Below are 24,142 nucleotides of genomic sequence, written 5' to 3'. Positions count from 1 at the left end.
TGGACCGCGAGCGGGCGGCCCAGGTGGTGCTGAACATCAGCGCGCGCGACCAGGGCGTCCACCCCAAGGTCTCCTACGCCCAGCTGGTGGTGACGCTGCTGGACGTGAACGACGAGAAGCCGGCCTTCAGCCGGCCGGAGGGCTACCACGTGTCGGTGGTGGAGAACGCCCCGGCGGGGACGGAGCTGCTGGTGCTGGCGGCCACCGACGGGGACCTGGGTGACAACGGGACCGTGCGCTTCTCCCTGCAGGAGGCGGAGCCCGGCCCCGCGGCCTTCCACCTGGACCCCGTGTCCGGGAGGCTGAGCGCCCTCTCCTCCTTGGACCGAGAGGAGCACGCCTTCCACTCCCTGCTGGTGGTGGCCACCGACCTGGGCACCCCTCCCCAGGCGTCAGTGGCCCGTGTCAACGTGAGTGTCCTGGATGTCAACGACAACAGCCCTGTGTTCTACCCCGTCCAGTACTTTGCTCACATTCAGGAGAACCAACCTGCAGGCAGCTACGTCACCACAGTGTCTGCCACCGACCCAGACTCCGGTCCCAACGGCACCATCAGATACAGCATCTCTGCCGGGGACCGGTCTCGGTTTCAGGTCCACCCGCAGAGTGGGGTTATTTCTACGAGAATGGCCCTCGACAGAGAAGAAAAGACTGCGTACCAGTTGCAAGTGGTGGCCACTGACGGGGGCCGCTTGCAGTCTCCCGCCCAGGCCATCGTGACCGTCACGGTGTTGGACACTCAGGACACCCCCCCGGTGTTCGGCCAGGCTGCCTACAGCTTCGTGGTTTTTGAAAACGTGGCCCTGGGCTACCACGTGGGGACTGTGTCTGCGTCCACCATGGATCTCCACTCCAACATGAGTTACCTCATCACCACGGGGGACCAGAAAGGTATGTTTGCTGTCAACCAGGCCACCGGGCAGCTGACCACAGCCAGCGCGATTGACAGAGAAGAGCAGGCCTTTTATCAGCTGAAAGTGGTGGCCAGTGGGGGCTCGGTGACCGGGGACACTGTGGTGAACATAACGGTGAAGGACTTGAATGACAACTCCCCCCATTTCCTGCAGGCGGTCGAGAGTGTGAATGTGGTGGAGAATTGGCAGGCGGGTCACAGCATTTTCCAAGCCAAAGCTGTGGACCCCGACGAAGGCGTCAACGGCGAGGTGCGCTACAGCCTCAAGCAAAACCCCAAGAGCCTGTTTGCCATCCATGGCGAGAACGGCACTGTCAGCCTGCTGGGGCCCCTGGATGTCCACGCCGGCTCCTACCAGGTCGAGATCCTGGCGTCTGACCTGGGTGTCCCACAGCTGTCCTCCAGCGTCATCTTGACGGTGTGTGTCCATGACGTCAACGACAACCCGCCCGTGTTTGACCAGCTTTCCTATGAGGTCACCCTGTCTGAGGCGGAGCCTGTGAATTCTCGCTTCTTTAAAGTGCAAGCTTCTGATAAGGACTCGGGGGCCAATGGTGAAATTGCCTACACCATTGCTGAAGGCAATGCCGGGGATGCTTTCGGGATTTTTCCAGATGGTCAGTTGTACATAAAAAGTGAACTGGACCGTGAACTTCAGGACAGATACGTCTTGCTTGTTGTGGCTTCGGACCGGGCCGTGGAGCCCCTCAGCGCCACTGTGAATGTCACTGTCATTTTGGACGATGTCAATGATAACAGGCCTCTTTTCAACAGCACCAATTATGCGTTTCACTTCAAAGAGGAGCAGAGAGCCGGCTCCTTTGTGGGCAAAGTGAGCGCCGTGGACAAAGACTTCGGGCCGAACGGCGAAGTGAGGTATTCCTTTGAGGTGGTGCAGCCGGACTTTGAGCTGCATGCTGTCACCGGGGAGATCACCAGCACTCGCCAGTTTGACAGGGAGTCTCTCATGAGGCGGAGAGGGACTGCCGTATTCAGCTTCACCGTCGTGGCTGCAGACCAGGGGCTCCCTCAGCCTCTCAAGGACCAGGCCACCGTGCACGTGTACCTAAAGGACGTCAATGACAACGCGCCCAAGTTTTTGAAAGACTTTTACCAAGCGACCGTATCGGAGTCGGCCGCCAACCTGACGCAGGTCTTAAGAGTGTCCGCCTCCGATGTGGACGAAGGGAACAACGGACTTATTCATTACTCCATCATAAAAGGCAATGGGGAGAGGCAGTTCGTGATAGACAGGACCTCTGGCCAGGTGGCCCTGGTGGGCACGCTGGACTATGAAGCCACACCGGCCTATTTTCTCGTAATCCAGGCGGTGGATTCAGGGGCTGTCCCCCTCAATTCAACCTGCACCTTAAGCATCGAGGTTTTAGATGAAAATGACAACACCCCCTCTTTCCCTAAGTCGACACTGTTTGTGGATGTTTTGGAGAACATGAGGATTGGCGAGCTTGTGTCCTCTGTCACGGCGACTGACTCCGATTCGGGTGACAACGCCGACTTACACTACGGGATCACTGGGACCAACAACCATGGGACGTTCAGCATCAGCCCAAACACCGGAAGCATCTTTCTTGCCAAAAAACTGGACTTTGAAACCCAGTCTTTGTATAAACTGAACATAACAGCCAAAGACCAAGGGAGGCCCCCCCGTTCGTCCACCATGTCTGTGGTCATCCACGTGAGGGACTTCAACGACAACCCGCCCAGCTTTCCTCCCGGAGATCTCTTCAAGTCTATCGCTGAGAACGTTCCCATTGGCACGTCTGTCCTCTCAGTGACTGCACGTGACCCGGACGCAGACATCAACGGGCAGCTGTCCTATGCCATCGTCCAACAGATGCCGAGAGGCCACCACTTTGCCATTGATGACGTCAGAGGGACGATATATACCAATGCTGAAATAGATCGGGAGTTCGCTAATCTCTTCGAGCTAACCGTAAAAGCCAACGATCAGGCGGTGCCCATCGAAACTAGACGCCACGCCCTGAAGAATGTGACCATCTTGGTGACGGACCTCAACGACAACGTCCCGATGTTTATTTCCCAGAACGCTCTGGCCGCAGACCCGTCAGCTGTGATCGGCTCTGTCCTGACGACAATCATGGCCGCCGACCCAGATGAAGGGGCCAATGGAGAGGTGGAGTATGCGATCGTCAATGGGGACACGGCCACCTTTGTCGTGGACCGCTACAGTGGAGACCTGAGGGTGGCTTCAGCACTGGTGCCTTCTCAGCTGATTTACAACCTCATCGTTTCAGCCACAGACCTGGGGCCGGAAAGGAGGAAGTCCACCACCGAATTGACCGTCATTCTTCAGGGCCTGGATGGACCTGTGTTTACCCAACCCAAATACATAACTATTTTGAAGGAAGGGGAGCCCATTGGCACCAACGTGATATCAATCGAGGCAGCTAGCCCCAGAGGATCTGAGGCGCTGGTCGAGTATTACATTGTGTCAGTGCGTTGTGAAGAAAAGACTGTTGGCCGCCTCTTCACCATCGGGAGACACAGCGGTGTCATTCAGACAGCGGCCATTCTGGACCGAGAGCAAGGAGCGTGTCTCTACCTGGTGGATGTTTATGCCTTAGAAAAATCAGCTGCTTTCCCCAGAACACAGAGAGCAGAGGTAATGATCTTGTAGTCATCTGTTACTTGTTGGTGTGCTTTTCAGAAAGAGCGTTCTCCCCACGTTCACTTGCTATCATTGTTCACTGTTATTGTCTATTGTTAGTTTTAGAGACGGGGACACATAAAATGTTATGTCACAAAGACGAACAGAATTGCATGCAATTTAGCTTCAGTCCTGGTTCAAACTAAGCAAGAAGCATTTTTTTTTCACTTTATAGTTTACCTTATGGCCATCTAATGTATAAGGCTAAAGAGAAATATATATCCATTTATCTAGGCTAGCTCACTGCACTAACTTAAGCTCCTCTCCGTAAGGATGGACACTGAAATAGAATTCAGGAATGCCTATTCCAGAATGAAGAGCTTTGGTAGAAATCAGCATCACACCGTAGCTTTTCAGGGGGTGTGGTGAGCGGGCACAGGCTGAGAGTTTACACCAGGATGGTATTAGCTTTCACGTCCTCAGCAGTCTTGGCAGTTTCTTTATAGACGATGACTAATTTTAACGCGCTGAGCCAAGTTTTGGGAGATTCCTGATTTCATCTGCCTTCTCGTTTTAGGCACTATCTTCTGACTTGGGGTAATCCTTCCTCTTCCTTCTTAAACTAAAGCATGCAGTGGGGTGTGAATGATCAGAGATTAGAGGCTGTTTCTCGAGACAAAGCTGCGTTGTTCAGTGCCACGGACAGGTACATGTTCGGTCTGCTGATGGGGAAGAAAGTAGAGTTTCATAGCATCAGCCAGAAGAATTCCAAGCCCACCCTTCCCGGGGGCTGTATTAGCCTACCACCTCTGTGTACCACTGATTTGTTTTTTTAATCGAACTCCTGCTCAGGTTGTTTTGATCCTCAACTTGAAATGATGCAGCTCCACTCCGGAACAGCTCTTAGCTGTTTTCTGAGCTCATCCCACCCCCAAACTCCCCTCAGAGACATTCTGGTGTCACCCAGCCAAAAACACAAAATATCAAATGTGGTTTGTGATACTTGGCAGGGACCCAGATACAACATGCTGGTGAAATTGAGGCTCATGTGTTTGTTTTCTTGCTTGCTTTTCTTTTTAGGGGGATTTTCTTCCTTTAAAGTGCTCGTCTATTATTATTATCTTTTAGTGTTCCCTGTGATTTTTCCACCCTTAATAGCTGGCTGTGTCTGTTCTGTAGATGGAACAGCATTTTCATGGCATAGAGGTTTTAGGAGATATATTGGAGATGATTCTTAACAGAGAGATAATTCTAGGTGGAATTCAATTTTGTCTTACATATGTGGCCCTGAAAGCATTTCTAGACCCAATCTCCTCTTTTACCTAATTATTTTAAAAATATATTTCAATGTTAGCCTTCTATGTGGAGCTATTTGGTGGAGCTCAGGCCATGATTTATATGTAATTTATTTGGATTGTGAAGTTACTTATCTTCTAAAACCACGCCTTGTCTCTACCTTTCTTCTCTGGAATTCTTTCTCAGTTGAAGAGATTTGATTAATGTGAAAACTAAGTTATTTATTGAAGACAGACAATTAAGTCATTCCAGACTTTAGGTGTTTTGTTAAACTATGAAGCAAATCGTTTCATTAGGTGTTGCTGTTTGGTTCAGTGCACTGCATTTTATTAGAATACTGTGGAGAAGCAGAATAAATATTCAGTGTAATCGTGAGAAGATTTATTGTGTCTTGTTATTTGCTGATTAGATATGCAAAGATTGGCTTAGCCTGAATGTATTAAATCGTGCTGCCTTTGCAACAGGCATGAGGATTACAAAGTAATAATCATAAATTATTTCTTTATTAGTAGGGGATGATGTAGATTTATTAAAAAGCCTACTACTTTTTAATAAATCTAGTAGCACCAATATGAATAATTATCATTTATTTACCTACTCATTTAAAAATATGGGGAGAAGTCAATCTGATTTTTTTTAAATTAAAGAGTATCTTCAGTTTGTCAGAGTATCTTCTCTGAACTTAAGCTGAAGTTGTAAACCAAATTTGAGCTCCCATGATCCAACCACTTCTAAAATTAAAAGCAAATGTGTTTTTTTCCAAAGAATATTGAAAGCAGTAGTTGAGAGCTAGAATTTCATACTATTATTGGTTGTACCTTTCAAGTATATACAATCAAGTACTTTTTTCCTGTCTGCTTAAATGATGAATTTGCTGTGATTCTGAAAAAAAAAGTGACAACTTCTCTTTGTTGTCAGAGGTGGTTTTTACATTGCTTGTTTAATTGGACTTTGTCCAGCGTATTCTTAAGCTGTATTCGTGGACACTGATAAGCATCTGGGTTGCTTACTCAGGTTTCTGGCAGAGGCATGACTGATCCCATTCCCTAGACAAGCAGCAGGTCAGCGGGCAAGGAGGAAGCCACTTCCTCTGCGTGCTTCCTGTCGCCCTGACACCTGGGGCAGAGGGATGAGGACAGGGCTCTGGGATCGCTCCCTCCCGAGAGGTGCCTGGCTGAACCCCTTTTCTTACCCCACTCGTGACATCTACAGATTGGCATGAATAGGAATGTCACGGGGGGCAGGGGTTAGTGCTTGGCTTGCAGACACCAGGTTAATTCTCTTTTTATTTAGCCTCTTTATATGCTCAGAAGAGTTCCTACCATCTTAATCATGTTAAAATAGCTTGCGGAATGATTGTGCCATTTTTCTAGGTTCAGAAATAGGCATGTGCCCTTCAGCAAGCAGCTGTCCTGGAGGAGAGAGAAATGTGCCACTTAGGAACTTGGTGGGACTGCCTTGTGGCCAGGGGTTTTGTGGTGTTGACCTCTGTGGTCTCTGAGCCGATGCTGTCCCCTGAAGTGTGGTAGGCACCCTGCACATATGTGCCCGGTGAGGAGGTAGAAGACCAGAACATGCGTCTTTGTGCTCCAGGAGTAAGTCAACAGAGAAAAGCTAAGGCAGTGAAGGGAGTTGATCAATCTGACCCCGCTCACGAATTGAATGAAGAACAGAACATAAGGATTGTCTCTGCTCTACAAGTGCACTGAGCATTGTCAGAATATTCAGAAAGAAGAGAAGATTTGGGGTGGGTGGTCTGACTGGAGTTTAGTGTCTAAATGGAAGGTAGCGATGTACTCACTTTGGGGCTGTCGCCGGGCCACAGGTCTCAAAGTTTCTGGGCTTGGGGCCCCTTTATGTTCTCAGAAATTGTCAGGGGCTTGCAGGAGTTTTGTGTAGGCGTGTCTTGTCTATTGATAGTTATCGTTTTGAACATTAAGATGGAGAAAATTTAAACATATTATTAATTCATTTAAAAACTGTATTAAACATGTCACATTTTGTTTTATTTAGAATGTTTCATTTTCTCAAACTAAAAAATTGAAAACTGATATTATTTTAAATTTTTACAAATCTCTTTCATGTCTGGCTTAAGAGAATGCAGCTGGATTCTCAGGACTCCTTGTTCAGTCCATTGCATTTTTGTTGTTGTTGTTGTTTAAAACATATGAAAAGAATCCATCCTCACACGGTTACACTTCGTCTGTTAATGGAAATTTACTTTGATCTGGCATTTTTAAGACAAGTGTTGCCTTTTTTTTATACTAAGGCAGCAGGCCACAGGTGGCAGCGTCTTAAAACTTACTTGCAGTGTGGAACAGGAAATCCTATCAGTGAAGGGTTCAGACTCTGTTACACAAAAATGCACTGATCCTTCTTGCATTCTTTTTTTTTTTTTTTTTTTACAGAGACGAGGTCTCACCAAGTTGCCCAGGCTGGTCACTCTTACATTCTTAATGAACCTTTTACCTAATCATTATTTAGAAATATTGGGCATTGATCACTTGGAAAATATTGGTATAACTGACAAGGAATTTATCAGAAAAGTCTTTAAATGTGTTGACTTTTAACCATGGTGATAAGAAGAAGTTTACCAGATTTGAATTGTTATTGGGGCTTAAATTTCATCATTAGTTGCATATATTGTTCATTGTTTTCCTTGAAGTGTCAGGCTTCTTTTGTTCATTGCCACCGACAGCAAAGATTTGTTGCTCAAATATAAATGAAACCAGCTTCCGTCAGTTGTTCCTTCAAGTAAAAATGATATTCCACAAATAAAGCCCCCAAATCAAGTGGCTAGTTTCATCCCACACATTCGTTTCTTTGCGATAGCTGCTAAGCTTAAGTGCAGAGAAGGGGGGTTTTTTGTGCACATCTTGCTCTTTGTCACACAGAATATCGAAAAGGCATCAAAACCCAAGTCTGTATTTAAGAAAATTGATAATGTTGCTGTTTTCTCAAAAAACTTCCTTTGCTTTTTAAGGGAAACTGGCATTTTCCTTTCACGGTGGGTATCTGGCAGCCAAGACTGCAACCACCGCTCACATCCTGTGGAGCCACTGCTTGGATTTGTGCTGAGGCATCCACAGTTTGACCCAGCCCGGCTGCGGCACCGCCAGTGTAAATGCCAACACGGTGACAAAGGCACACGAGGGTTGGCATGACTGTGGAGACAGTGCCGACGCCCCAGGGCCCCTCGCAGGGGCCTCTGTTTTTCCCGGAGGTCCATGCACGGTCCATGTGGCAGAACCCTTGGTCTAGGTGCTGTGAGTGTGGTAATTCACTGAACCCACCAAGAAAGGGCCCTTGGAAACAACACAGCGAAAGCGTGTTTAGAATATGAGGCGGGAAAACTACCATCCATGGAAGATCAGCCGTGAGTTTTAGCCATTGGATAGTAAATCAGTTTCTTTTCACAATGAAACATTCACATTTCCAAGAGAAATGTGGAGACCTCTGTAAGGCTGAGTTCTGGATACAAAGTTTAGAAATGACTTTTCCCCAAAAGGTTAAAAATGAGGACTAGTGCACCTTAGATGGAATGTCTGTATGTTTCATGTATTTTCCCTCACAGGCAGAATATAGACTAGAGAGCTGGGAAGATAATGGTTATGATGATAAAACGTATTGAGGATTGCAGTGTTTGGTCATTGGGCTAAGCGAGAAGTGCATTCTTAGGGATTCTATCATTTGAACCGCACGATAGCACTACTAATATCATTCCCACTTAAGAGCTGCGGAAACTGCATCTCAGCTAAATTATCATGGGTGAAAAGAAAGTCACATCCAGACTTGAGTCACCCCAGCACTTGTCTACCTCCTAATAGTCTGCCAAGCCAGGGATCTGGGGTTTTAGTTAAGAGAATGGTTTTTTGCTCTGTGGACATGAGCGGATATACATGCTTTTTAATGTCCTTGTTTTCACTCCTTCTTTTTTTTTTTTTTTTTTTTGAGTTGGAGTCTCACCCTGTTGCCCAGACTGGAGTGCAGTGGCTGCTCCCGGCCACCGCAGCCTCGCCTGCTGGGCTCCGGCGATCCTTCCGCCTCAGCCTTCCGAGTAGCCAGAATTACAGGTGCGCGCTACCATGCCCGGCTAATTTTATTGTAGAGATGAGGTCTCGCCTGCCTAGGCGGGTCTCGAACCCGCGGGCTCAGGCCATCCACTCACCTCAGCCTCCCAAAGGCGCGGGATGACAGGCTGAGCCACCAAGCCCGGCTTCACTCCTTCTTAAAGAAGTCTTGTCATGTCTCGTGTCACTAAGGAGAGCCAATCGCTGCCTGCCTCCGTTAAGGCCATCAGCAGGCCAGTTATGTCCCTAGGGTCAGCTGCTGGCGGTAGCCAGGACCCCGAGTTGAACTGGGAACATGGGAATTGATTCTGGAGCAGAGAGGAGGTGAGAGTGTGAGTGAAGAAAGCAGAATGCCATGAAGAGCACAGGTGGATGAGGGGCCTCTCCTAGCCCGCCCCACTGTCCAATCGGAGGCAGTCACTGCCTCCACACTGGAGAATCTGGTCTTGTTCTTTCAGATGATGAGTCTTCCTCGCCAAAAAATAACGGTGGGGTTGAGGTGAAGGGAGTGTCAAGACTGCATTAATGGGAAGAAAGCCTTTGATGGCTTCCTCTGCCTTTGATTTCCAGAATGTTTCTTTAAAAACAACCCGTGGTGATATTCCGATTTTTCAATTGGTATGTTTTTAAAGGTATTGAGCAAAATGCTGTGAATTAAAGAATTCCCTGCAGTTTCAAGACCTGCACACGTGCGAGTCCCAAACAGGATTATGGATGGCCAATTATGCTCGTGCTGCGTGTTTCATGTGGGTCTTCAGGTTCTTGACTTGGTCCTGCTGTTTCCGCAATAGATTTCCCTGAACGTAATTCATCTTCTGACGAATGTGCTGTTTACTTCTTTTGTGCCTTTATTAAAACTGCGGTCATTTCACTTCTTTGTTCCATTAGGTTTTGCGGCAACTACCGTAGGAATAGCTTTGAACAACACTTCTGCACTTAGAATTTTATGGGTTCCATTTTTCACGGCATCGTCTGTGGCTTGCACTTTGTCATCATTAGAATGAAAAACTGCCCCAGGATCTCATTAGTTGCGAAGGAGGGACCGATGTGTTGGTGACTGTAGAGGGCGACCTGGGCCCTGGGGCGGTTCTCCATGTCAAGAATTGATCAATCAAGGCTCCGTTCTTTATCACACCCATAAAAGTGGGTGGCATTCTGAATTAGGAGCATGTGCGCGAAAATAGGAGAAGACCAACCGGCAAATGACATTGTTAAGATGAGTATCAAGTGTCCCAATATGGACCTATGGTAAATATTTTCTAATGCTTGCAGGTTTCAAGTGGTCTGGAATTTTAGATTAACACTTCTGCACCCATTGTACAAAGACCGTTGGCTTTTCCCAGATATTACTCTCCTGGGACACATTGAGCGATATAGTCATGAAGGTGAAATGCCATCTAATCAGTAAATAATTTATATGGGGTGATCAGTAACTGACAATAGCACAGTCTTCTTCAGTTTCCAGGCATATGTGCATACTTAAGAAGCAATCGGCGAGTAAGAGTCAGAGACTTTTGACTTTTGAGGAAGCGTTGGAAGACATTTACAGACATGCTTCGCTGCTGGCGTTGGGAACAAATGGCATTGGTGGCGGTTGTTACAGATTATGTGGCATTTCTGAAAACCTTTTCATTATTCATAGATTCTAACGTATGTGAAGGACTTCTGTTGTTGTCAGACACTGGTGAGCGCCAGGCGTGGTCTTGCCTTTTGGGACAGTTCTGGACGTCAGCATGGCATATCATCACTTGGCAGAGGGGGATACTGAGACTCATGGAGGTTGTTCATGGAGCTGGTCTGTGTTGGAAACAGGATTTGAACCCAGCACTCTGCCTCCAGCGTCTGTGCATTTAGTTCCCACATGGTGCTGATTATTTGTCATAAGAATGATGAATAGTTTCTGTTCCCTTGCAGGCATATCATTTTTTAATTTTAATTTTTCATTTTTTAAGTATCCCTTGAAACTTTCTTTTGGCAAATACATTTTTACTACAGGGAAAGTTGTTTTCAAATTTCTATACTTTTTCATACTGGTGATTGAAGAAATACAAAGTAAAGTGAAATTTGGGTGATGACCCAGTAATAGGGTTCCTTTAAGTCCCTATCAATCTTGAGTCAGGCGGACCTGAATAATAGGCTCTTAGCCAGTCAGTTTATCATTTTGATTTCTTTAACCTGAGGCAGGAATATATTTTCGTTTTTTCTGTCACTGATTCTTTTGTTTTCTTCCCTTTTCGGCAAAACTTTTTGGAAGAGTCGCCCACTCGCCTTCTTCTCATGACCTCTGAAATCTGGCTCCTGCCATACCAGTGCAATTGCGCTTATCAAGGCCACCGTGATAGGGGCATTGCTAGATCCAATGACCATTTCTCAGTGCTCATGGATCTAATCTATAACGAGCACTTGACCTAGTTGATCTCAAGTGCGTTCAATGCTTTCTCCACTTGGCTTCCAAGTCATCCTACTCTGTGACTTTTTATCCTGTGGTGTTCCTTGGGTCAGTCCCTTTCGGTCTTCTTCACCAGCGTCTTGCCATCTTCCCAAACTCAAAATGTCACCCTTCCCTAGAATCATTTCTTGAAGTTCTTCTCCTTTCAGTTTGCACTCTTTCCCTCGAGGCTCTCAGTCAATCCTGTAATGTTTCGTCACGTAATGTACAATGATGATTTAGCCCATGCGTCTCCCCTGAATTCTGTAGTCCTCGTTTGATTGGCTCCTTAACTGATATTTTAGGATAACATTTTCAAATCTCAGCTCCTAACACCTTCCCCAGTTGAAACCTCTGACTTCGGCCATTTTCTCAGCTGATGGCAGTTCCAGCCTTCTGACTGTTCAGGTCGGATGTCTCAGAGCCATCTCGGACCCTTCGCCTTCTTTCTCATTGTGGGTACACCTGTACTTGATTTGGTTGGCTCGCTCTTCAAAATATAATCAGAAGCTGATTGCTTTTCATCATGCCCAGAGTTACTCCCTTGTTCTAACAGGCCGTTGTCTTTCCCTGGATGACTCCAGACATGTCCCCAGTGATCTCCGACATCATTGCACTCTTCTTCTTTGACCCGAGACCCACTGTCATCCATCCCTGGATTACAGGAGAGCCCTTCTCAGGGATCTCCGATGCTGTTCTACTCTTTCCTCCCTTGCCACTCTGCCTTTCTCGCGCCAGCTTCTTGCTGCTCTCAGAACTTTCTGGGCACCCGTTGGCCTTCCGACTTTTGCTCTTGGCTCTTGGCTCTGCTTAGACGGTTGTTTCCTCAACATCAGTTTGGACACTGCCTCCTGTCCTGCAATAGGTTCCTCCAATATCACATTCAAAATGAGGGTTAACTTTGGTTTTTTCCCTGACTTATTAGTGCAAACACTCCCTCACGCTACCTGATCTCCATTTCCTTGTGACTTTTAAAAAAGAAAATCTTCCTCCCCCATAAAATTCACCAGCCTCCTCCAGCTTCTGCTCACTTACCCGTATGTTAAATGTTGGGATGCCCCTGAAATCAGAGCTTGAAATTGTTCTTTTTTAACAAATATTATGGCATTGAGGAGCTCAACCAGTCTTATTTGTTTGCTTGTTTATTTTTGAGCCAGGGTCTTACTCTGTCCCAGGCTGAAGTACAGTGGCACAAGCATGGCTCACTGCAGCCTCGACTTCCTGGGCTCAGGTGATCCTTCTGCCTCAGCCTTCCCAGTAGCTTGGTACTACAGGCAAGTCCCACAGTGTCTGGCTAATGTTTTGATTTTTTTTGTAGAGATGAGGTCTGTGTTTCCCAGGTTGGTCTGAAACTATCTTGGCTCAAGTGATCCTCCCATTTTGGCTTCCAAAGTGCTGGGAGCTACCACGCCCGGCCTCATTCCTTTAAATCAAATATATACGCTGTGTATGTTTAGGAAGCGTGTGAGTGATATAGTTTATTGAATTGCAATGCTGATTATGTTTTACCTGTTTTCCTTCCACTAGAATGTACTTCCATGAAGGCAGGTGTATCTGTCTGCTATGTTCACTAGTGCACCTCAAGAGTCTAGAACACTCTTTGGAACAAACGTAGTAGGCGCAAAACGAGCTTTTGTTGTTTGTTGACTGACTGACTGAACGAGTGATTGAGTGGACTGGCATCTCTGGTTCTGGCCCTGCTTCCTTCAGTTTAGCCTGGCGGCCAGAGTGAGACCCAGCTTGTAAGTCATTTTGCTTGCTCAAAGTCTTCCCGTTTCACTTCTAGTCGAGGGCAGATCCCCTCGGCGGCTGCTCTTGGTGGTCACGGCTCAGACCTCTTTCCTCCTGGCTCCTCCTTCCTGAGCTTGCCCGAAGCCTCCAGGGCCCCAGCCCTGGCCTCTGGCTCCTCTCTGGAGTCCTCCTTCCCTCCAACCTTCCTTGTTCTCTGCCGTTCTCTTTGCTTCTCCTTGGTCCTAATCACCACCCGTCATAACACACACATGTTGCTTCTTCATTTTATTTATGGCGCACCTTCCCTCTGGAATCTGTGTCTCGTGAAGAGACCCACAGGAGGCTTGGCTCGGGGCAGATGCTCAGGGAGTCAAGGACCAGCCGAGGAAGGCCTGCTGATGATGCCGATCTTCGAGACGTCCATCAGCCATGCATGCGCCAGAAGAGGGGTCATTCTTTGTCCCTCAGGCCAAGGCTGTGAAGCCTCTTCTGAAATTTGTGATGCTAGCTAGTTGGCAGGGACTGATTTTCCAGATGAAAAGACAGTGACTGCCTGGCTTGGTGGGCTCAGAGCCTTGCATCTCGAAGTCTTGATGGTGTCTGTGAAGGATGCTGAGACATGCATGCTTAGTTCATAGATATTTTTGAAAAGTAGAACATTTTAGAAAGTATCCTTTACTATGTAGGCTTCCCTCTCATCCCATCTGCTCATTTCCTTGAGACCTCACCAATTTTAGTTTGCAAACCTTAGGTTGCCTAAGCCACACTGTTCCTCAACAAAAAGGTGAGGACACAGGAACTTTTAAAGCATTACTACTCTTAATATTGATGAAAGCACTCTCATTCTTCTTTTTTTTTTTCAAACTTACCATTTCTGTTTACATTGAGCATCCGTACTACCAGGAAACTCGGGCTTTGAAAAATGCAGCAAAGACAACATTGCTGGGTGATCCTTCCTGACTGAGGTTTTGGTTGAGAGAATGTGTGCTTTTGACTTGAAAGAAGTTGACTCACGTGTTATCATAGCTCCTCTCAGAATCTCATGTTCCTCATCTGTAAAATGGTAGTGATCATGGCTAGTTTTGATGTAAGAACTCAAGTAGATATAGTTAAAAGTTCAATGTCTACTTCATAGCTTCTTGTAAGACAAGAAAGGCCCTCGGGAAAGTTGTTGGTGTCCTTTCTTTTCCCTCCCAAATGCAGATAGGCAGTGCACTGTCAACATTTCAAAGAAGCACTTTATTTCTGACGCGTTTGAGAGTGCCATTTTTTAAATTTAGTTCCTCAACAAGTCCCTTGGGAGGTAGGCCAGGTGTTTTTAGCTTCATTTTAAGAAAAAGAGACAGAGAACTTCCTGATTTCTGCATGGCCGCAAATCTGGATGAGCACCCAGCTTTGTATGACATTGGTCAACATGCTTGCCTTGGATCCCACCATCCAGCCTATGGGCAACTTAATTCTACTTTCCTGGCCACTGTTTTGTTGCTGTTGACATAATTTAGTGACAGTTGTAGCCCCTTATGTTGTTATTTATGAATTCTTAAACTTTTTTTGAGAGGCTTAGTTGATCAGGAAGAAAACAAAATAGAATATTTAGTATTTATTTCATTTCGATGCCTTCTGTCTGAGTTAGATGAGGGATATTTATTGCTCAGTCTTTGGTGATGGTAGTGAAATATTGACTGTTGAATGCTATGGAATTGTGTGTGTTTATGTGTGATCCTGTTTTGAAATTATTTTTTGTCAATGACTTAATGCAATTTGCTTAATTAAAGTCAAATTGACCTGTCAAATATGGTCAATATAAAATATTTTTCAAAACTGCTTTTTAAAAAAAAAATTTAAATGATAGTGGTTTCTTAAGTGAGAGATTTGAATTAACAATTAGGATCTTTCCAAGAAGATAAACACACTTTAGTACTTCATACAGTTTTCGGAATAAGCTAACACATAAAGAAGACAGGCTTTCCTCCTGTTTGGTATAGAGTTCTATAGAACTTGAGTCTTTGTTCTTTAGTCAAAACAATTACTAGATATGTTTATTTATACATCCACTGTATTCTACAATGGATTTAAAGCGGGTTACAAAAGTATACATAAAACAAAAAGACAAAACAGTTAAGTGAATCTTTAGGGAGTAAAAATAAGAGTTGCTAAAAAATGACACTGAAATGTACAAGGTTACCAGATAGGCATACGTGATCCAGGTAACTCGCTGAGTACATGTTTAGAGTTTTAAAGGCCATATCAAACAGAGAAACAAGATCTGATATCGAAGTCATGGTGTTCAACGATTAAACAAACACTTGCACAGAGCAGTGAGCAAACAAAAGAAATACAGATTTTCGACCCAGGGAGCTGAGTGGAGTTTGCCCCACAGATGCTCAAAAAAAGTGATGATTTTCTCCATGATATCTTCACTAGTTCAGTGACAGATTTTTAGCATCTTATCACCGTGATGCTTTTTAGTGTAGGTTTGTGGCAAATTGTAAAAGTGCATTTCTGGCAAATAATTTATTTATGGATCAAAAGAGATTTCCCCATTGGTAAAGTGCTTTTATCTAGCTTCATTTCACAAAGTGGATTCATACTTTATAGTCACAGAAAGAGTATTCCTATTGGGGTTTTACACATTTACATATCTGTAGCACTTCACAGGCGAAACCTAACTGTAGAGATTTTCAGAAAGAGCTTAGCTTGATCCTTGAGGAGAGACTTTACTTTTTTTTCTCTTTTTTTGTTTAAATCTATACTGCAGTTGGTCAAAATTCTTGGCACAGATTTCTAGCAATGTGTCTTAAATTGTTCCCCTTTTTGAAAAATGGAAACAATTATCATGCGAGATAGCAAAATTTACTAGTGAAAGCATCGATGCTGTTTTAAAAGTGTAATATATTTTCAAATATTAGAAATACACAAAAGTCCCACTGTCCCAGACACTCTGACTTGCCCTCTGAGGAGTCTGTAAGGGTAGCGGACAGAGCAGGAGAATGGGCTGGAAGACTTGGGCTCTTAACTCTAGGACAGGAATTGGCTGCACTTTCAAATGATCATCGTGTTTCCGTGGCCCATTCGTAGGAGGCACTCAGTAGGTAGAGGAGGCAAGTGAGAATTCCTTTGATTCTTTTTCTTTTTTTAGTTGAGTCCCTTGTCTCATAGCTGGGACTACAGGTGTGTGCCACCACATCTGGCTATTTTTTCCTTTTTTCTGAGAGATGGCGCCATGCTCTGTTGCCCAGGCTGGTCTTGAACTGCTGGCCTCAGGTGACCTTCCTGCCTCGACCTCCCAAAATGCTGGAATTGCAGGCCAGAGACCCTGTTCCCGGCCAGAATTCCTTACTTTCAGACCCACGCTCAGTGTGGACTCCAATCCTTAAATGTGAGGGGAGAAAAGGAAGCTACAGCCACCCCATGATCTTCCTGTCTCGCTCAGCATCCCCCAGAGACGTCCCCCACAAGCAAGGAATCAAAATGGATTTCTGCGGCATAAATGCGGCTTCGGACCGGAGACTTCGGACTGCGTGCGTCTTGCTCCCTCGCACCTGCCTCCTCAGCCTTCCGCAGGCGGCCATCCCCATCCCAACCCGATGGCCGTCCTTAAATCTTCCTTTACCCAAATCCCCGAGCCGTCAACAGCTACAACCTTCTCCAACGTGACACCACCTCTTCTAAGTCCTGAGACGCCCCTTCCTGTCGGGGGCTCACGGCATTTAACCTCTTACGCATCTTCTGTCTTCAAATTATAGAAGAAAAAAAACTGTGTTCCAATTTTTCCGTGGTCATTTCAAGTTTATAACAATTTTCAGGTGTTTGACAGTCTCTGGAGTTTTGCTGAAACAAGACATGTTTGATTTATGACTTTAGTACTGATATCAATTGTGATTGTGTCAGACTATCTAATGGCCAACTTGAAGCTGTACGGTTTCTCATTGCTACAAAAAGTTGGCACACCGTCTGTTTTTGAAGACCGTGCACTAAATTCTCCACTAAAAAGATTACAATACTAATTTACGTGTAGCGTGGCTACATGGGACAGAATGGCCTGGGTTGCAACCTTGGCTCAATATTTTATTACTTTGCATAATAAAATGGGGAAATTATTTATCCATGGAGGTTGTAATTAGTTACAAGTAATGAATTCTTAGTGTTCCAATTCCAGAACCTGGCAGATTTAGAATACCACTTGACCCCTGACTTGCTGGAAAATGAGGAAAGTGGGAGTGAAAATGTTCTTGTAGGACAAGATGGTTTTGGATGGGGGAGACGACGGAAGTTTGCCAAAAACGCGGGTCAAACTGAACACAGATGGCCGTCGCTGATAGAGGTGTCTGTTATTTTGTTTTCTTCTCGTCGCTTTCTCTGTGTGTGTCAGGGTGTTTCTACTCACATGAAGATTTTTTCATTGCTCAGCAACCAGGAGAAAATATATGGAAAGAACCCCCCTTTTTTTTTCTTTTTTAAAATGGTGGTGGCAGGTGGTGGGGCGAGGTGGTATTGCCACTAAGCAATATTAACAGTGTGGGCAGAGGTGATTTTCCAGGAGACCTGTCTGAAAATTAAATGGGTCCATTACACCTTTGCTCTTGGCTTGTCTCTGTCTTCTACCTCAAATACTATTTAAAAAAAGACCTAAGTCAACGCATTCTATTAGTTAATAACAATGTATAACGCGCAGCGTAAACGTTTGAAGAAGTATAACCGCAATTTCCATTTTAAATAACTCCAATATTTCCTAGAGCCGATGTTTTAAACCTTCATTAAAGGATTGCATGTGTGCTTCATTTTCTTCTCGATACCAAGTGCAGTTGTGTTCGGCTTGGTGCGAGAGCAAGAGTGCAAATCTGAAAGTCAGAGGGTTTTGTTGGAAGGCTGGCTCTGCCCTCTCACGCGCTGTGACCTTGAGGCAGAAGACACCTCTCTGAGCCCCAGTACCTCTAACCGTTGAGTGGAGAACTCCACCCCTCGATGAGCATTGTGAGGGACGTGTGCGGCTCACGCAGCCTTGCAGGTCTTCCTGGAGGACTGTGTGGTTTACTTGTGCTGATGCGGCATTCAGTTATTTACTGCTTGTGTGGTCCAGAAGGCAATGATTTTTCAAAAAAATGTAAACAAGTGCTGGTCATGTAAATAGCTACTGTTCACACAGAAATTGTGATGACATGTCTAATAATACTCCATGGAGGGAAAGCACAATCAGCCTTACAAATTCTGCTTCCTGGTTTTCAGGAAATTATTAAGAAAGCACATTAAAATGGCTCTATGGTCGTTTTCTTCATTGTGGTGTATCAGATAGGAAAATAACTGTTAAATGCAAATGACTAGTTCCTGAGTTAGAAAAGGGAAGTGGGTGTAGACTTTGAAATATTAATTTTGCATATATTTATTTTAAGTAAATTGTGGGCTCATTTTTTTCTATTTTAATACAGTGCAAAGCTAGATTAGCATGATCTAATTTACAGGTTGATTTTGATGAGAGTGTCAAATACTAAAGTTGTTTTTTAGATGTGGGCAGCCTATCTAGGGAAAACAATACAAATGAAGCCCTTATTGAGAGATAGGGTAAGTGAGTTGATAACAAATATGCCAGAAATGTTACTTCAGGACGTATTTAGGCCTAAATGCCCTTTCAACTTAATAGATATTTGAAATATTTAATAGACAGAGCTTTGTTTTTTTTTTCTTCCTTTCAGTTTCTTTTTATTTTAAAGATGTGGGGTACAATTCAGGGTTAGTTATAAAAGTGTTCATTATGCAGGTCCCCTTATTGATGAGGTGTGCCCCCCCTCCCCTGGCAGATTCCCACTGCTGCCAATCCCTTTCTTATAGTATTATGATGATTGTTCAAGGTCTGCTTATGAGTGAGAACATGTGATACTCAGTTCTTTGTTTCTGTGAAAGATCACTCAGTATTATAGACTCTAAGTCCATCCAGGTTGCTGTGAAGTTTATGATTTTGTTCTTCTTTATGGCTGTGTAATATTCCATTGTGTATACGTACCACATTTTTTAAATCCAGTCCTCTTTTGATGGGCAGCATGGTTGGTTCCATGTTCTTGCCACTGTGAACAATGCTGCAATAAACATACGTGTGCAGGTATCTTTTTCACAGAGTGATTTGAGTTCTTCTAGGTATATTCCCAGTAGGGGGATTGCGGGGTCATGTGGGAGGTCGATATTTAGAGCTTTTAGGAATCGCCACACTGTTTTCCACAGAGGCTGTACTAGTTTACACTCCCACCAGCAGTGTAGAAGTCTTCCCTTTCCGCAACATCCTCTCCAGCTTCTGTTGTTTTTTGAGTTATTGATAATGGCGATCCTGACTGGAGTCAGGTGGTATCTCAGTGTGGTTTCAATTTGCATTTCTTTGATGACTAGTGAGGCTGAGCATTTTTTCATGCATCTGTTGGCTGCTCATATGTCTTCTTTGGAGAAATGTCTGTGCCTATCTTTTGCCCAATTTGTAATGGGACTGAATAACCAATTGTAAGAACTGCAATTTTGAGAGTATTATTTCTAAGAAAAACTACTTAAAATTGTTCATCCTGTTTGTGTTTTCAGAGCAAGGGCTCTTATTTGTGTTCTAATCGTGGAAATGAAACAAAGTACTGCTCTTTTAATGTACTGATGTTAAGGCATTTATTTTAGATACATTTTAAAAAGTACATTTTAAATGATTATGAAGACACATTTAGGCAGAATTGGAATGATAAGAGGGAACTAGTTTATGTTGGCTTTTGGGTTTTTTTTGAGTTGGACTCTCACTTTCTTTCCCAGGCTGAAGTGCTATGGCACGCTCGCTGTTTATGGCCACCGCAACCTCGAACTGCTGGGCTCAGGTGATCCCTCCACCTCAGCCTTCCAAGTAGCTGGAACTTCAGGCATGTGCCACCACGCCCAGTTAATTTTTTGATTTATTGTAGAGACGAACTCTCACCAAGTTGCCCAGGCTGGTCGAACCTTTGGGCTCAGGCAGTCTTCTTCCAAAGTGCTAGGATTATAGGCGTGAGCCACCATACTCGGCCGTTTGTTGATTTTTCAGCTGAAATGTCATACACTGCACTACTGACGTTAAAATTTGTTTCCTCGTTTAATTCTGTAAACAATTCTATATGGTAAGTGATGTCATTTCCATTTCACAAATGGAGTCTCAGGAATCAGTATCATGGCATTTTGAGTATATTGTTTTACGGTAGAGCTGGATTTGAGTTTCTTTGATTCCAGTGTTGTAGTTGCTTTTCAATCAGTTCAACTGCTCTTTAATTATTATAAAGCATTTCCTGTTAATGTTTCAGAAAGATGGAAATGGACAGGTGTGGTGGCTCATACCTGTAACACCAGCACTTTGGGAAGTCAAGGCGGGAGAATTGCCTGAGCCCAGAAGTTTGAGACCAGCCTGGGCAATACAGCCAGATCTTGTCTCCACAGCAAATCAAAACATTAGCTGTAGTCCCTCCCAGTTACTCAAGGCTGAGGCTGGAGGATATCCTGAACCCAGGAGTTCGAGGCTACAGTGAGGCATGTTCATGCTCCTGTATTTTGGCCTGGGTGACGGAGTGAGACCTTGACTCAACAACAAGCAACGATAACAACAGCAGCAACAAAGGAAAATAAAGAAGGAGATTAAAATAAAAATCTTGTCATTAAAAGAAAATGTTTTCTTGAGAGCTGATTTTTATTCTCACCCAGTCTTACTGTTTTTTGTTTGGGGTATAATGCATTCTCTAAACTAGAAAATCGATTCAGACAATATTTTTTGGAAAAGTTAATAACCATGTTTTAAAGAGCATCAATAAACCATATTAAGTTAACCATTAATTCAACACATTAAAAGGAAGAATATGTTTAGAAAACAGACAAATTATATGTTTAAGGCTTGAATTTATGATTAACTAAGTTAAATTAGAAGCTAAACCAACTTTGAAAGTGACATCTCTGTCACTGGTATACCTAAACATGACTCTTAATGAAATACTTAAAAATAAATGAATCAATGTTTGCTTTTAATAATAACTCTGAAAAGGAAAGTTTAGAATATTTAACTTCAAGTTCATAACTAATAATTAACATAGACTTTATAACAAAAGAAGGGATAATATGGAGCCCATACTCTAAGCTACATTTATGTTTTTAAACACTTATATACACAAAACCAGGTATATTTACATGGAAGTTGCTTTGAGGATTGGTGTTACTGCATGGAAAATTTTTTTCACAAGAGCAGGTGAACAGAAAAAGATAGCTGGAAATACAGGAAACCTGGAAAGAAGAATAAAACTCTTTTAGACGCTATGTAATACAATGAGAAGAGCATGGATTTCTGATTCAGATACACTTGGGTACAGTCATGAACTTGGGAAGTTGTCTACTGTATGAGAGTATCAGTTACCTCTTCTGTGAAATCTTTTTCCCATAACAGCTTTGAAAAATAAAATAAAATAGCACACTCTTAACATTCACCCCAAATAAGTACCCATTCACTTCTCTCCTATTTTTTCACTTGCAGAGTTGCTAATTTTGTCATTGATGAACCTAGATTTCCAGAACACAAAATTAAGAACTCTGTAAATGACACCTCATCTTTTCATACCTGTCCTTAGATGAGGAACAATTTGAGAGTTTTCTTGAGGTGTTTTAATGGACAATGAAACCAAACCCCCTTAGAATTTCTGGTTTTGCTCTGAGATGGAAGATGGACATGGAACGGATGTCGGCCATTTTCCTTGGCCGTTTGCCTGGATATATGTTTCCCTAACGGAAATCTTGGTTCTGCACATTGTGGTTTAGATCATGCCTAAGGATTTCAGAATCAGAAGGGATCAGCACTAGGACCCACTTCTTATTTTTGATTGTGAATAATTGATTTGCTTTTGTATTTCCTTCCCATCCTCAACTTCCACGCTTGTATTCAACATGCCCAAGGTGGAGTTTGGTGCTGGGGGTTCACATATGCATCGTTCAGATCTGTGCCCTCAGGACACCAGCAGTTCAGTAGGAAGACAAACATCCCATAAACCATTATCAGAAAATCTATGACGAAAAGAAGTTTCACCAGTTTATTCTAGTCACGAATATGACACTATTGACATCTTTTATCCCCTTTGAACTTTCAGTTTTTGTACTTCCTAAGACTTTGTCTGGATATTTCTGAGTATTTGACATGAAGTCATTTTCTTGGTCTGTCTGTTGAGAAAACATCTGCAAAATGATGCCTGCCTTTATGCTCTTCCTGTTTTTAAAATACATGAAATATCACTCTGTAATTCAAGGGAGTCTGATTTAAAGCATGCTCACCTTGGGCTTCATTTCGGGATGCTCTCGGCTGCCTGACTCCAAGGATGCTTATCAGTGCTAATGGGCTTTCCCTTTCCTTCCTACTGAGATACAGGTCCATGCTGTGCCACTGTCACTTCTGCCCTTCAGAGTTTCCTTTGCCCTAAGATGCCCCGGTGCATGTTTTCATTTAGTGACATATTCATACATCCTGCTCAGGAAATGTCTGTGCTCATCTGTCTCCAGCATGATTTTGATGGTAAAAGTTATTATACAATAATAGCACAGTTATTAAAGGATAATTACTGAACTGCCTCTAAAAGAACAAAACCCAGCATTTATTAAGAACAAATGGCTATTTCACAGTTTAATCCAAACTTCAAAATAATTCTGTGCTATACAATATCGGTATTGTTGTTCTTAATACTGTACAGATGAGGAAACCGGGACTTAGGGGCAGACCCTTTGAATCATACAGTGAGGAAGGCCTAGAGCTGGTATTTGTGCCTAAGCAAAACTCACTCTACATCCTGACTGTAGTTTCTGAGAAAGTAATTCATATTTTCCCTGTACCTGCTATATATTGTTATAATTTTATGTGTATATAGCATAAACAATTTAAAAACATCATTTTCAGCCTTTTTTGCAATGAGTCATATTTAAAAAGTTGTTTGAATGTAGTAGCAGGATTTTAGTCAAATGAATGCAAAAAATAGTATTAAAAACACTGACTTACAAAATATGAGGATTTCAGAAGACATTATCTTTTTCCACATATTTTTTCTTTTATTTATTTTTAATGCATTTATTTTTTATTTTTATTTATTTATTTTTTTGAGTCAGAGTCTGCCCAGGCTAGAGTGCAGTGGCACCCTCACAGCCGCTGCTTCCTCGACCTGATGAGTTCAGGTACTCCTTCTGCCTCAGCCTTCCAAGTAGCTGGAACCACAGGCGTGTGCCACCACACCCAGCTAATTTTTTGATTTATTGTAGAGTCGAGGTCTTGCCGAGTTGTCAGGCTGGACTCCAAACCCTGAGCTCCGGCGATTCTCATTACTTTGCCTCCCAAGGTGCTGGGAGTACAGGAGTAAGCCACCATGCCCGGCTGAATGTACTTACTTACTTAAAGAGACGAGGTCTTGCCAAGCTGCCCAGACTGGTCTCAAACCCTTGGGCTCAGGCAATCCTCTTGCCCTGAGCCTCCAAAGTGCTGGGATTATAGGTGTGAGCCACCGCACCCAGCTCAACATACTTTTTCAAGGGCTTTCTACTGATCCTATTTTATGGACATTCAATTTAAGAAAAATTTTAACTTTGAAAAACGACTTAATTTTTATAGAGTGATATAGTTTAGTTGATATGTTCTCAAAACTTCAGGTATATGAGAATCCTTTATGTGTTATGTGTTATGTAGTTATTTAAAATACAGATTATTTTAGAAGACTTACTGAAGGTCCTGGGAACATATATTTTTAACAAATCCCTCAAGTGTCTCTGATGCAAATGACCCATAGAGCACATTGTAAGTTACAACTTTTTTTAAAAATAGGCTAGTTCTTAATATAAGAGATGAATCACACATTTGCAAATCTGGAAACTCTTCTCTGAAGTTTTCCAGCTCCACTGTTTGTCTAAAGTAGCTGATGTGGCCGCAGTGCAGTGGCAGTCGTGGTGGCAGGACTAACCCATGGAGCACCCGTGGGTTGCTACCTTTGCTAACGTGACAGCTTTTCTTTCTTTTTTTTTTTTTAAGTTGGAGTCTCACTCCGTCGCCCAGACTGGAGTGCAGTGGCCGCTCCCGGCCA

At 43.8% G+C, this 24,142-nt stretch overlaps 1 protein-coding gene across 1 annotated transcript in view; it reads left to right on the top strand.

The window, feature by feature from the left end:
- Positions 1-5: 5 nt before the first annotated feature.
- The window catches only part of FAT4 (FAT atypical cadherin 4), a gene marked incomplete at both ends in the record, with an annotated part of 164,477 nt that continues 140,340 nt past the window's right edge, over positions 6-24,142 (top strand). Inside the window, one exon of the mRNA XM_021707583.1 lies at positions 6-3,557. Within this exon, the coding sequence (XP_021563258.1) occupies positions 6-3,557 (3,552 nt within the window). The remainder of the gene's footprint in view (positions 3,558-24,142) is intronic.

The sequence above is a fragment of the Carlito syrichta genome, unplaced genomic scaffold (assembly GCF_000164805.1).
Source record: "Carlito syrichta isolate Samal-C Ts95f unplaced genomic scaffold, Tarsius_syrichta-2.0.1 Scaffold47747, whole genome shotgun sequence".
In the NCBI taxonomy this organism is placed as follows: Eukaryota; Metazoa; Chordata; class Mammalia; order Primates; family Tarsiidae; genus Carlito; species Carlito syrichta.
This window is presented reverse-complemented; position numbering and strand designations above follow the sequence as displayed.